Source organism: Corvus kubaryi, unplaced genomic scaffold, assembly GCF_017639235.1.
Source record: "Corvus kubaryi isolate FWS band 111438036 unplaced genomic scaffold, C.kubaryi_AGA036_p1.0 68, whole genome shotgun sequence".
Classification (NCBI taxonomy): domain Eukaryota; kingdom Metazoa; phylum Chordata; class Aves; order Passeriformes; family Corvidae; genus Corvus; species Corvus kubaryi.
In genome coordinates this window covers 7,236,001-7,250,383 of record NW_024582056.1, presented here as the reverse complement: position 1 = coordinate 7,250,383, position 14,383 = coordinate 7,236,001, and the positions used below count along the sequence as shown (strand labels likewise).

Genomic DNA, 14,383 nt, shown 5'->3' with positions numbered 1-14,383 from the left:
CAAATTGACTATTCTGTTACCATTTTACGAAGAACTAAAGAAAAAGCAATGCATCATCAAACCTCAAGAGAGGCAAAGATAACTGAGTTGAGAAATGGATATATTTTTGAACTGACTGCATAACAAAGTGTTTTTTGGAGTGGTAAAAAGAAAGCTCTTGAAGATTGAAAACTGAAAGCAAACAAAACCTGGATTAGTGAATCTGTGTGGTTGTGAGTCAGCATAAAGACAATTCCAAACATGACTTCCAGAAAAAGTTAAGCACTCATCTGCTGAAAAATTACATATTTCTAATTTTTAGTTTGGAAATTTAATTATTGATATAAAAACAACTGTGAAGATTTTAAGCAATAATTAAAGTATTGTATTAGATTTTCCTGTGGCTTAAGAAATAAACTTAATTTCCTTTTTGCTGTTTTTCTGTATTTGTCTGAAGTTCATTATTTCCTTAACTGGCTATATTTCCTTATCAGCCTTACTATTCTCATAAATCTCTGTCCTACTAACAATATATGCAAGCTCTGCTTGTCAGACTCAGGAGGATGACCTATCTGCTATCAAAAGAAAAAGCTGTAATTCTGTATTGTTTTCTTCATTTTGGATTCCTTCCCACCCAGTAACAGTGTCCAATAGAGTACCTCCCTGTTCTGTGTTTTAAGTGACTCAGCTTGAGATTTTAAAAATTGAACAGGGTCCCTAGTAGAGAGTGGTGAAATATGTGAGTTGCATTATAGGTTAGGAATGCATTCAGTAAATATTAACATTATCTAGAAAAGCTATTGTTTATTTCTTACGACACACAGTTCTTTATATACATGTACCCTTTCTTCTACCTAGTTTATACACAAATAGTCATTGACTGAACCTACAGCTCAAACTAGGTTCAACAACCTTCGTCTGACAATTTTAATTTTAATTTTTTTTTATTTTTAATTTTTTATGCCGCAAAGAACTTCTACAAGACACAGCCAATGAAGCAATGAGGTAGTGACGAAAAAAAAGAATTATTGATTGAACATATTATAAAAATATGCTAAATAAATGCTATGGTACATGAGACAGAGTCAAATCCAGTTTTAACAAAAAAAATATGGTAGGATCTTCAGCTTTTATTCAGAGATTTACTTGAAAGCCACCAGGCCATTGGTTTTTCAAGAGCAAGTCAGGATTCTCACTGAAACTATTTTCTGTACTACTTGAAATCAGGCTCAAGCCAGGACTGCCAAAGAAAAGATTAATCTAAGATTTCAATTTAGTTTAAGCTCCCTTAAAGTAACAGAATAAATTGGGTAGTTGCAGATTACAAGGCACAGAGTAGAATTGAGTGTTAGAAACCATTTCTGTTTTTCTCTGCTTTGGATGAAAGCTTAGGTACACTTTATAGAGAAATGGGACTACTAATGTTAGCACACCCTAATTTTTAAATTAGGTAGATAATCCTAGATTGTTTAGAAGGACAAATACCATCCAGTAGAAAACTGCTTTTATGCATGTTTCAGGAAGCGTAAAATTCTTAGGCACAAGGAACTTCAGGTAACAAGACATCAGTTATTAGGTTTCAGTAATTCTGTTTTTTCAATGAATATATGCATTTTAAATACTTTCCTACACTACCATAATTATTTAAAGCATGAAAAAAAGATCCAGAAGATTCAGCTTTGACCCATGCGAACTTCAATATATTTGGGGCCTATTAATTCCACCCTCTTCATTCTGGGTTTGCCTGCAGCTACAGACTTGGCAACATGCCCCAAATTGCCTTGGGAATCATTACAGACTAAGTAGGGCCTCTAGTCTGGGAGAAAGCATAGAGGGGTTCATTACAGCAGCAGTTTTCTGAAGTATTTGGCACTGGCTTAGCTCTGGAGCACTCTCTAGACTTAAGAGAGAGCCAGCTAAGGACAACACTTGCTTTCACTAACTTCACCACACACACTCTCATGCTTGCATTCACACAATTTGTAGGCAGGGCACTCAATACCTTCCCAGACTGAGCCCCAAGAAGTACTCAGAAGGAACCACGGCTAACGTAAAACCATATAAACCTACTTGGCAGTTCGGACATCCATGGCACCCTTTAGCTTTTCTTCACTGTCATTTTCAAAGTACATCAGCCTGGACTGTCTGAGAACAAACCATCTTTTCTTCCAGTTCCTCCTGGAAAGTGTAGATGATCCACCCCCCTTTTTGTGAAGCCAACCCTGCTTAAGGGCTTCCTGCTTAGAACGAAACCACAGGAAGGTCTCATCTTTCAGGACACACCAGCGTCGCTTCCATGTGTTGATTAAGCCACCTGGCAAGAGAGACAAATGTGGGTTTATATGTAGTTAAAACAAACAACTGTATTATAAAATAGAAGCTGTGACCCCACCAAAACTGGAAGGTGCTGACCAACAACACTGCAGTTAAAATGACTTTCTGCTGTAAGCCACAAAACCTCATTTTTGCATATCCTTATGGCCACCAATATTATTGTCAATCTAAACACCCTTAAATTATAAATTGTACTAAGTCTCTGTATTACAAAAATAAACGTTTTTTATATATATATTACATATACGTATACATAACATATCTGTAATAATAAATTACTGAAAAGTCTTGCTGCACATGACTATCTGATCTTTAAGACAGTTTTCAATGTGTTTCAGTGATAATCTAAAAAAAAATTTAGCATTAAGCTCTTTCCTCTCACCAAGTTATTAGGAGGTAAGGATGTTTAACTCAAAACCACAAAACCCAACAAAGCTGTGTTTAGAGTAGGAAATACACCAGTGTGAGCTCGGTCATAACAAAGTGTGGCCATAGAGTAGGCAATGCATCTTGCACTGGAGTTACATCACAGTCATAAAAACCTTAACCAAACCAATATGCTCCTGTCATTCCACAAAAAGTGACTGCCAGCTATGTCAGAAAGTAAAAGCCATGCTACTGTGGAATGCATTATTTTTCACACGAACATTGTGGTGTGTAGACTCATGACTGTTCCTACTCCAGGAAAATCAGGTATAATATATGAAATCATACAATGGTTCATCTAGATTATAATTTACTATCAATCAGAAGACAAATCCAAGAATTTTAACCAGAGAACTCCTGTGTATGTTCTTTCAGTCTCTTACACCCCTTTGCTACATGGAACCTTTGTCATGTCTTCCAGATCCAAAGCAAAATTCTACTAAGGTCAGTAAAATTGGTCTGCATTGTAGAATGCTGTCTGTGTTACAAGGTTTTGAGAGCAGGAATCAGCAGATTTGGTACAATTTCACTTTGTGACTTGTTTTTTTGTACTTATACTTTTGCAGAGGGGAAAAACACTGCTAGATGTAAGCCACTGCAAATAACTTGAGAACAGCTCAAATTAAATAAAGTCACTTTTCCACCACCCTTTGAAAAATAAGAAAATAGCGTAACTCTACAGGAACCGGAGTGTAATATACAATAAATATTTCTGGTTATTTTGTCTGTTTAGCAAATTCTGATTCAGTACCTTTCATGTACAGAAAACTGTGAAAGTAGGGCAGGCTGACACAGCTATAGACAGAATCCCTCCGGTAGGAAAGTTCATCATCTGTATCAAACCTGGAGTCAAAATCTTCTTCACTGTCTTCAAACTACACAAGAAAGGAAAGAAAGGTCATAATTTCTCAGGAAAGAGTTTAGACAAAGTTAGTTTAGAAGTCTCTAGCTAAAACAGCTATCATGTATTGGAAGGACATGACTCCTCATTAGTTTTCACCCAGCTAACAAAGGAAGGAGTACACTGTAGTAAGTTGCAGCTTAAGCTGTTTGATTACACAACAATCTGTGAAAAAGCTTTGTAGATGCTCAGGAAAGTTATCCCTTTGCAACAGTATGGTCAGGATAGGTTACCTTGTGCTACCTGCCCCGATCACTGAAGTGCTGTGGGGAACAGCTTACAGAAGTATTGAAAAAGAAACTTTGCACAAGCTGTGGTATTAGCTTTCCTCCACCCTCACCCCAGAAAGTCAGAATTTCTGTTCTGTATCTGACACACATCCAGAGTCATGCAGCAGGAAGGCATCCTCAACAAAAAAACACTAAAAGTGCTTTTTTCTCAGGCAAGAACTGTCAACTTGTCCCAACACCCACGAGGCTTATCACTGCCTCAAATGCAGAAGATATTCTGTTGTTAAAGTTTTCCTTCTAAACAAGTCAGTGTTGCTGAAATACCTTTTCACTTTCCCAATCAGACAGTCTCACAGAAGCACTGGATGAGTGGTAGAAGAAACCATATTCTTTCAAAAATATTTGTAGAAGGAAACCCCACTGTATACTCAGTAAACAGCACTGAAAAATTGCTCTGCAGAATGTGTGTCTCTGCCTCAATAATTTAAGCATTTGCCATTGTGTGAACTTTACTCTCCAAATAATCTCAAAATAACACCTGGATGTCAGGGACTTCTGCAAGCATCTCATTGTTCAATACTCTTGCAACTTGCACATATAAATAAATTTGGTTTTCCTGAAATCAATTCCCCAACATGCTACCTGGTACCCCAACTCCAAACTCATGCACAGAGAAGAACTTTGCTGTGCACTGAGCTCCTCACCAAGTAACACACAGTGCTGCATTAAAGCAGTTAAAATCACATGTGTGCAGAAGCCCAGGACTGCAAACAGCATCTGAGCTGCCTCTAACTCTAATGCACTCATCGCAGTGGCATCTAGATGGCAACAGACCACTATTTCCATAGGTGCTCTGAGCCAATCACGCTACACAATGTTTTCTAAGAACAGCTACAGTGAGTCTACAGCTGAACAGCAGGGAAAAAAATAATCAGAAAGCACCTATCAATTATTAGGTAATAAAAACAACGCTACTTACAGAAGACTGAGCTCCCTCAGAGCTGAACCGGTATGCTCCAGAGCTATTGTATGTCCCCACTGAGCACCGGTAGTCCGGTGACCACTGGCTACTGTGCGAGTTAGAGAAGGTCACACTGCTGCCAGAAGTGATAGCACCATCTTCGTAATCGTCTTGGTCGTAATCATAGTCTCCGTCAGGAGAAATAAGTTCCACAGAATTTGGGGGTCTGCAGGATACATTTTCTGGCATGCAGTAGGTGGATTCGCCACTTGAAGAGTTGTGGAGACTCACTGTGTCATGGGCAGGAGCTATGACCATGGCGTCGCTAGCAGCAGGAATTGTTGGCACCACAGTATCATTCATATAAGGATCCTCTTCTGAGGAATCATCGCTTGTTCTGATGCCACTGGTCCTTTGATCAGAATGGCCATGCTCACTCGGGTTGGGCGAATCCTTAAATGCATCATCATCAGCTTCAAAGCCCTCATCTACCTCCTCCTCAGGATATGGCTGGCTGAAGTTAAAATTGGGCTTTTCACCGCAGGCATTTCCAGTCTGTTCAGCCAGCTCAGCAGGATACCCACTGCCCACAGAGAGAGACCTCTCAATGTTTCGGACACATTCATCAATCTCATCAAAGTTCAGAGATTCCAGGAACTCCTGGGCTGCTCGACAGGCTTCATCCTCAAGCCGCCGGAGTTCCTCATCTCGACGCTGCTGCAGCCTCTGTAATGAGGCCTCTGTCAAGGACAGCTCCTGCTGCTTCTTCACACGCTGCAGGTCTTCGATTTCTTTTTCCAGACGCAGGATTTCTTCCACCTGTCTGCTTTCTTTCTGCTTCTCCACCTCCTGCTTCAGCTCTGCCTCCTTCTGGGCTTTCTGAATGGCAGCCAGTTCCTGCTTCTTTCTCTCTTCTTCAGCCTGCATAAAAACAAAATGAAACAAAATAAACTAGGCCCCTAAATGCAAGATTCTTTTTAAAAATTTATTTCTAAAGCACTATACTCCACCATGCTCATTCATTTAAAAGGAGCCCTACCTTCATATCAGCAAGAAATGAAAAGGAAAGAAAAAGAAAAAAAATTAAAGCATGATTACATTTGCTCAGAGATAGCTGAGGAGAGGAAGTCCAAATATGTGCAGAAAATGCAAACTTTTCTGGAAATTAAATGAAGCACCAGGTGAAGGAAATTTCCATGCAAACAACTATACTGAGTTTCCTTTGGCTTTATCTGCCAGCTCCTGCAATTAGTTTAGTTTTAATGCTACAGGTACTTTTTATTTTTTTAATTGCTGGGTTGAGATACTCAAATAAACAGGGTGGCTGAAAGCATTAAGAATATCATTTACCTGCTGGGCAAGACGCTCTGCTTCTTGCCTTTGTCTTTCCCTAAAAGTGAGTGAAGAAAAGAAGTCAGTCAATTAAGCTCAACATAAGCTCATCACATTCCTTTGCTAGGGCAATAGCTCAGCTTACAGAGATCATCTGCCACCTGGAAAAGACAGCCAAAAATAAGATCACCACGAATATGTTTGTGAATATGAAACTACCATGATAGCTACGCGCGTCTTTCAGCAAAATCAGCAAGGTTTCTAAAATCACTTGTTCAAGAATAGCCTGAAATAAAGGCTTTCAGACCAACACCTAATATGGCACATGCAGGAGAGTGATATAAGACAGAGACTGCACCTTTCTTCCTCCTCTTTTCTTCTTTCCTCCTCTTGTCTCCGCTTCTCCTCCAGTCGCTCCCTGTAAAGACGCCGAGCAAGCTGGCCTCGCCACTGCTTCTGGAGGACCATGGCTGCTTTCTTCAGGCACAGGAACTTCTTCCTACCACTGAATGCTCTGTAGTTCTTCTGTATCACAACCACACAGTAGAGAACCTTTCTATACCGTTTTCTGAGGGGAGAAAAAAAGAAGCAAATTTCTAATGAAACAGTTGTGAGGGATCTTGCCGTGGTGACCTGCAATAACGAGCCCATGATAATTATAGCTCTGAGATAGTTTCCCCACTGTTGCTCACTTTCTTCTCCCATTGAGAAGCAAGATTCTCTCATTTCTTGACAGCACTGTGTGTGTCTTCATTAAAGAAATGCACGTCTTACATGTTCTTATGCCCCTGCCAAGGAGATGCTAAAAAGACAGTTCTCTGTGTGTGTGCACATGCAGAGAAAAAACACATATCATCACATATCATCAACACAGTCATCCCACATCTCTGAAAAGAAAGACCATAGATAGCAGGACAGGTGTCATTAAAAAAGGGATATAGTTTTTAAGTAACATACTGGTAAGAACAGGACTAATATGCACATGAAAAGAAATTACCTCATTATGCAAACAAGCTTCCTTAAACTGTCCTCAACTGACTTGTAGAAAAAGCAGAGAAATAAACAGAGGGGATGAACAAGTCCACCTAACAGATAATGCATGAAGCCAGGTAAACAAGTGAAACATTAATCAGTAACATAATGTCTTGGTTCTCCAAGAACCAAATGGATTAGCTTTATTTTCCTTCTGTTTTCTTACCATGAGAAAGCAAAGATAAATCAGGATCTCAGCTGGTAACTTGGGGCAGCAGCCCCACTAGGTGCCATCCAGCTAGAGTTCCTACCATGCTACATGCCATGATACAATCAGATGGATACTGGCTGACCTCCAAATTTCTGTACTGTCCAATTCATTATATTAAAACAATTCAAACTTTGTGTTATTCATGGGTATTTTCAGCTGCTATTTTCAAAGGCCACTTACAGGATTTGAACGCCTGGCCCCTAAGAAAAGTTGAGAATTGTGTCAGAAGGATTTAACTTCTTGACAACTCATCCATTTATTTCAAATCCTTACTATTAATATTCTCATCTAGTCACTTACCGGGCTGCATAACCTAAGATGTGTGCTCGGATAATCATTGCTGCCTTGGTGACTTCCACTTCTCGCTGTTTCTCCAACTTGTGTTCCAAGGACTCCCGGAGAAACACCTACAGAAGAAAACTTCTGGCTTAACAAATTTTGGTGAGCATCGTATTTGACGGAGAGCCAGGGTGCTACCAATGTCATTCCAAGCAGCAAGCCTCAGCTTTGAATGCAGAGAAAAATGTACGATTTCCTCAGCAGAAAAGAGAACCACAAAATGTAGTCCTCCTAAAAGAAAACCCCTGCAGATGATCCTCTAGCTCTGGATTTCAGTGGGAAGAGTTAGATTACTCTATTCAACTTTTAATTAGGAGCAGGGTTTTTCCAAATGCAACGTAATTACTGGATTCATTAAACAGCCTTTCCCACCAGAATAACACAGGCCAAAGAAGGTGCAGGACTACACATGAACTTTCCAATCAGAGGGGCAGAAATACCACCCCAATAATCTACTTTTTTCACAGTCACATCAGGCTCCACAACCCCTTACAAAGCTTGCTGCTTCCAAGGACATTGCTGCAGCACTGCAGAAGTAAGCAGAAATGAGAGTGCCTTCCTGTTCACATCGACTCACTGTGTTTTTCTGCCATTACATGGAGAGGGCTGCCAGGGCCAGACACCCCAGCACAGTCAGCCATCCTCTCACAGACAGAATGCTTCCCAGGCTCTCTTCCAAGCACTAACCTGCATCATTCACCTGCACTGCCTAAGTGCCTTTCAGAGGCAGCTTTAGCACATGGCATTGACATAAACTGAGCTAACATGGCCTATTTTGCCTTAAATGAGTAAAACTGCTTCTCCAGTCAAGCAGGGGCATGAGGGAGGCAGCTTCCCTCTTCCACCTGCCTTGACATCTGCTCTTTGCCACACACTCACATGCTGGTGAGCTATCTGCTGTCAGCACTTTTTCCAGCTCTTCTCAACTTTTCTTTTTTAAAGGCCAAGTATGCTGGTGTCAGCTATAGGTGACAACAGCCTGGCATGCTGCTGCCTAACACATGGGCAGCTGGAAATAGCCAGTTCAGTGACACTTTGATTATGTGGGATGAGAGCCAGGCTGCACACCACAACACAGCCATGAGAAAGCTCAGGGACAGGGTGGGCTCTGCTGAGGAAGGAGGGCTGCAAAGACATCTAAAAGCAGGAATGCATCTTGAAGTGCTGGGTGCTTTCTCTTGATGTGAAAAAAAACCCCAAAAATCCAGCCAAAAAATCCAGCAACCCCCTTGCCCCTCCTCTCCACCCCAAAAAAACCAACCCCAGTGGACTTTTAGGGGTGTTTAAATGCAAAAGCAGCTGGTTTTTCCTCTGAGTTTACGTGAAAAAAAAGCCCATCATCAAAGCCAAAGCAGCACTCTCAAAGCACACTCAAGGACAGGCACAGTTGTGGGTTTTGAACAAAGCTAGAAAGAGACTCTCTAGCATGAATTACCCAAGAAACGGGAACAGAAAAAGTCCCACAGAAAGTTTCAAGGTCCCAGTGTCCAAGCTGCACTGGGCAGAGCTCTTTCTATATGAAGTTTTCCCTCATGGAAAAAGCCTTTCCTTTCACTCAGTGGGCAATTTTTCTTTGCTCTGCACACAGGCTTTCAAAAACACAACAAAATTCTTCAGAAAAGTGTTCAGCTACTTCTGGAACAAAAACGGATGTTAAGCTCAGGCTAATGCCTTTTCCTGACCAGGTGCATTGCAGCTTGAGATGTAAAAGACAAGAAAAAAAAAATCACACTGAAGCCAAATCATTACAATGTCATTATCATCCCTTTTAAATAATATAGGGGCAGGATAGTGCCTCATCCCATGTTCAGTCTGAAACCAGTGTCCTCTTGTGCTCTTCTCCTGTTTCTGAAGTCTCACAAATGCGCAGGCAGCTCCTGGGGGAGGATGAGCCCATGCCACAGTAAGGGAAGTTAAAACAGAGCTCTGGCTCCTGCCAAGGTCCTGATGAGCAGTTGATTAAAACAATTTCTGATAAACATACATCCCTAAGATGCTAAAGCACTCTCCAAGGTCCAAGCCTTCGGATCCAAAATTGGATGGAAGATGGCATCAATTGCCATCAGAGTATTTCAGATTCTTTCTTCTTTCTTACAGCGACTGTAAAATGATTAAAACAACTTTCCCAATACAAATCTAAGACCCCTTAAGCATACAGAGGAATGGAAGAAACCCTTCCAAACCATCCAGCTGTGGGGAGAATAGGGTGAGAGGAGGAGCATTTCCTACAGAAATCAATCAGATTTTACAAAATATTTTTGCTACCTTATGGCACTAAAAAGTTTTTTAAAATGTTTTTAATATTTAGGAAATCTCAAATCGTGAAATGGGGAATCTTCTCCCGAGTCTGCAACGCTTTCACATCATTTGCTGAAGTCCAAGAGCACAAATTGCAAGCTGTTGTCTACAATCAAACTTGCAAAATGAGCACACAAAAGCACCTGGATTGTTTTATTTCTCAAGTTAAAATTTGATTCTTTAATTTATTCTAAAATAATTCGATTTTTTTTTTTTAAGAAAAAAAACACCGTGGGCAAAGCTCAGGTTGTCTGGTAGAACACATATCAAGGCCTAATATACCTCTGGAAAAGACTCACACTAGGATGGCAAACACCCTTGGAGCTCAATTCTGCCACATGAATACTGGCTAAAATTCTTCTCCCTGATTTCTGCCACTGAAGAAGTATTGGTTAGGTCGGTTTACCAGTATGAGTGGAGCTCCCTGCAGAACAAAAGTGTTACCCCAGATGCTCCATACTTCTAAAAATGAAAAAATCCAAATACCACATTTTAAGTTCATATCCTCACCAGTGCTGCCAATTGTGAGCAGTGACAGAAAATTCAGGTGGACCCTTTCTCTGTGACTGAAATCACCAGTCAGTTTCTAAGTCCCTTACATAGCAAATTGCTCAGCACAGCCATTAATTGTTGCTATAAGAGTTTCAAGAGCACCAACAGGCATGCACAGCTTCTTTTAAGGCCAGAAATAATTGCCATTAGAACTACATCTCTGCAGCTGTGCAGTCTAAATCCTGTCCCCTCAGCTTTGTACATGCATCAGCACCACAATTTGCACATTCAGGTTATTTTACCTTATTTTTACCAAGCTGCCATTCAGTGCTTGTGTTGTCATACAGACGAAGTAGGACGGCACATTTCTCATTTAAATCTTCAGGGAGAGTTAAGTTTCTCATGAGGACTTTATACCTGGCAACCAAAAAGTATTTATTGCTTCACTTAAGAAATTAAGTTCTATTTTTGCCACATGATTATTTTTACTTCTATTCCTCGACACAGGAATATTGACTTGTACCTGTGACTTCCATTTGAAGTCCACAAGTCAGTGTGTTTACCTTTTATAAAAGTCTTGAAAGGGCCTCCGGACTGGGAAACCAGCCCTCCGAATCCTGACTGTCTCCAACATCCCAGAATAGCGCAGCTGATTAAGCACCACTGTCTGATCAAACTGGTCTGGCATCTGAAATGAGCAGGTACAAAACAACAATTTTAATAGCAATGGTTAGAGATGTCAGGGGAAATAAAGAAAGGGCACGTTGTATGAATCTGAAATGCACAAAGGCTAATAACTGGCTACACAATGTCTTAAAGGATACTAGCAGTTCTGAGCATATAAAAATGTCTTCAGAATGGAAATCACAGGGTAATTACAGAATATCATTCCCATAGACAGAGCATTTATAACCATTTAATCTAATCAACTGTCTCTTTCCATTTCATGTATATTTGCAGGCCATTGCTGTGCAGGAAGAAACAACAGAAAGAAGCACAGGCAGCTAACAGGTCAACAGCTATAAGCTCGACTATTTTGCTTCTTCAGCAATTGAATTTAAAGTCCCTGTAGATGATTCCAAATGTTGAAGATACATAAATGCATTGGTTTGATATGGATTTAATAAAAAACAAAACCAGAAGGACAGATAATTCAGTCTTTAGTGTACTGACAATTATCTGCTATGGATAGTGATGAAAGTTTGCCAGTGGTACCTCAAATCTTAAATAAGTTGTATTTAAAAGAGTTTCCATTTACTGCTATTCTGAACAGTAGAACTATTCTCTTCTGTAAACAGAACCCCACCCTGCTTATCTGAAGTTTCCCTCAGTTTGCCTGAAGTTCTTCCAGCATTGTTTTCCATTTTGAAAACAGATAAACCCCACAGCCACTCAGTTGTGAAAACCTGTGAATACTGATCAGTATGGTTCTGCCATTGGGAGCCTCAGGAATGCTCTCATCCCATCTGAGAACCCCCCAAGTCACCTATGTTTTCCCCATGGTTTGAGGTAACCCAGACAGAGCCATGCAAAGCTGCTCAAGATAGCACTAATTGCTGCATGGCAAAACACAGGCAACCCCCATACGGAAATGCCACCACATGCAAACACCCATTTAATTCATCAGCATGAATTATCATCATCCACTTTAACCCATCAGCTGACCCTCCTCTGCAGCCATTTGCAGAGCTGGAGTAGTGTTTAGTATTTTGCAAGAAGAAGTTCAGGAGTGGGATCTCACAGATACAGTCAATGGTTCACATTAAGATCTGAAGTTCTTCAGCTGACAGAAATGACAGCAAGATCAAGCCCTGGGAAACTGTCAATCAGACGACTGTCTTGGCATTTATTAACTGGCTTTAATCATGCCTCTTGTTCAACTTAGCAAACAAATTACTCCTCCAAATTTTAACTTGACAAATAAATTCAACTTAACAAATAAATTACACCCCCATATTTTAACTTTTTATAAAAAGTACCTTCAGGAAAGCACAGACTCAGAAGTTCATTTTAACTATCCAATACAACCTTTTCCATCAGTGCCTTTACTCACAAACCAAAACAAAGCACTGTGTGCTAGTGGTGACACCAGAGGGAGAAAACACCTCTGTGGAAGGTGAGAACAAACTCATCTTTCTCAACAACGAGTTTCATTTGGATTTGGCCACCGCGAGTAAAATCCCTGTATTTCAGAGAACACGCAGCATGACTGCTTTCAGTGAGGATATCGACATTGTCACGGCTGGTATTGCCAACAGGACTTCCTGTACGTGCCCACTGTATGGCATCCAAGCGTCAGGGAACCAGCCTGGCAAAGCTGCCCTTTGCATGTCCATGCACACACCTGCCTGCCTCCTTCTGTGCAGGTGGCTGATGATGCCCGATGGGAAAGGCAAGGAATGGACACAGATGTACACACAAAAGTTGTAAGGAAAAGCTTTCGCTTTTCACCCCGTATTACTCAAGGATGATGCTTGCCACAAGCACACACAGCTCTTCTTTTTTCTTTAACACTAAAATTATTTTTAGTCCTTTTACCCCACCCAAACTTGCTGGCTCAAAAGGTGGCATTTTTCACAAGACTTGCAAACACAGCAGCATTTTTGGTGTGTTGAGAAGGGGAGGCAGATGCATGGATGGGAGTGGGGATACACCACAGCCAGGCGAAATGCCAGTGACATGACAGATGTCTCTCTCACTAGGCAGCCTCTCCCTCTGCAAGGGAGTAGCTCTTGCTTTGAGAGACAGATGGTTGCTGTACCATCTAACCCTTTTATTGCCACCTCCGGGCACTTAAGTCAAAAGTCAGCACCACGCCTGGCTTGAAAGCTCATGTTACTGTTCTAAAAAACTTGAAACACAGAGGAAGAAGCAACATTTTGGTAACATTTTCCCTGCAACTACAAAAGTTTGCAACAGCCCTGCTCTGTCACCAGAAGGTAGGATTGTCACACAGACTTCACACCTAACTTCAAACACCGGCATTTTTTAAAAAAAGCATGAAACATTGCAAGAGACGTTAGTATGGTATCAACACAGGACAACACAGAGACCATTGCAACTTTAATCACATACTTCAATCACTCCATCACTTTACATTACTCGCTATTTTTAATTACTCACAGACACATGAGACATTAAATTGAAGCGTCAAATCCTCCTGGCATATCAATGGAATTACATCTGCAACAAGTACAGCTGCTTCGAGCAAACTGAGGGTTGGTGGTAAGAGATGTGCTGGACTCATCAGTTATGCTTCTCAATATGAAATACTAAAAGATACCCCCTCCGTCACCATTGCTTGGGGGTTTTGACTGAACCCCCACCACAGCAGCTCTTCAGTCCTCACTGTGGAGAAGAGCTGCTGCTGGTCAAGAGGGAGCTGAAACCCTAAATGCCAAAGATGCGCACAGGGTTTCCCACATCTAATAAAAACAAACCGACCAGAAGCAACAAGTGCAGTCCCATGCAAACCACCACAGCATCCAGCATATCCACCATACACAGGGTGGTATTACTGCCTCAGGTGGTTTTACTCTGTGGAGGAAGAGGATTTCAGCCTCAATCACATAAACATTTGCCGGCAGGGATAACCTTAAGCATAACTTCCAGCAGAACTCCTCACAATTAAAAAAAATCAACCAGAGTGCAAGAACTGCACATATCCCACTACTGAACTGCAGACCCTCTAAGAGAGAATGACAACCATCTCCACCCTAACAGCAGCAATGAGTTAAACCTTCAACAGTATCAAATCTCCAGGCAAAGGGTTATCTGTGCAGCTGGATGAGCCTTCCCTCTTTACTGGTGCTCCTTCAGACCTCCTGCGGTAAGCAAGCTAACTTTTC

At 41.0% G+C, this 14,383-nt stretch overlaps 1 protein-coding gene across 1 annotated transcript in view; it reads right to left on the bottom strand.

Moving 5' to 3' along the window:
- Positions 1-14,383, bottom strand: part of MYO10 (myosin X) — a 162,435-nt gene that overhangs the window by 19,036 nt on the left and 129,016 nt on the right. The window contains exons 20-27 of the mRNA XM_042048727.1: positions 11,099-11,223; positions 10,838-10,952; positions 7,707-7,813; positions 6,522-6,731; positions 6,182-6,221; positions 4,850-5,752; positions 3,491-3,614; positions 2,050-2,293 (exon numbers count right to left, since the gene is read on the bottom strand). Of these exons, the coding sequence (XP_041904661.1) occupies positions 2,050-2,293; positions 3,491-3,614; positions 4,850-5,752; positions 6,182-6,221; positions 6,522-6,731; positions 7,707-7,813; positions 10,838-10,952; positions 11,099-11,223 (1,868 nt within the window). The remainder of the gene's footprint in view (positions 1-2,049; positions 2,294-3,490; positions 3,615-4,849; positions 5,753-6,181; positions 6,222-6,521; positions 6,732-7,706; positions 7,814-10,837; positions 10,953-11,098; positions 11,224-14,383) is intronic.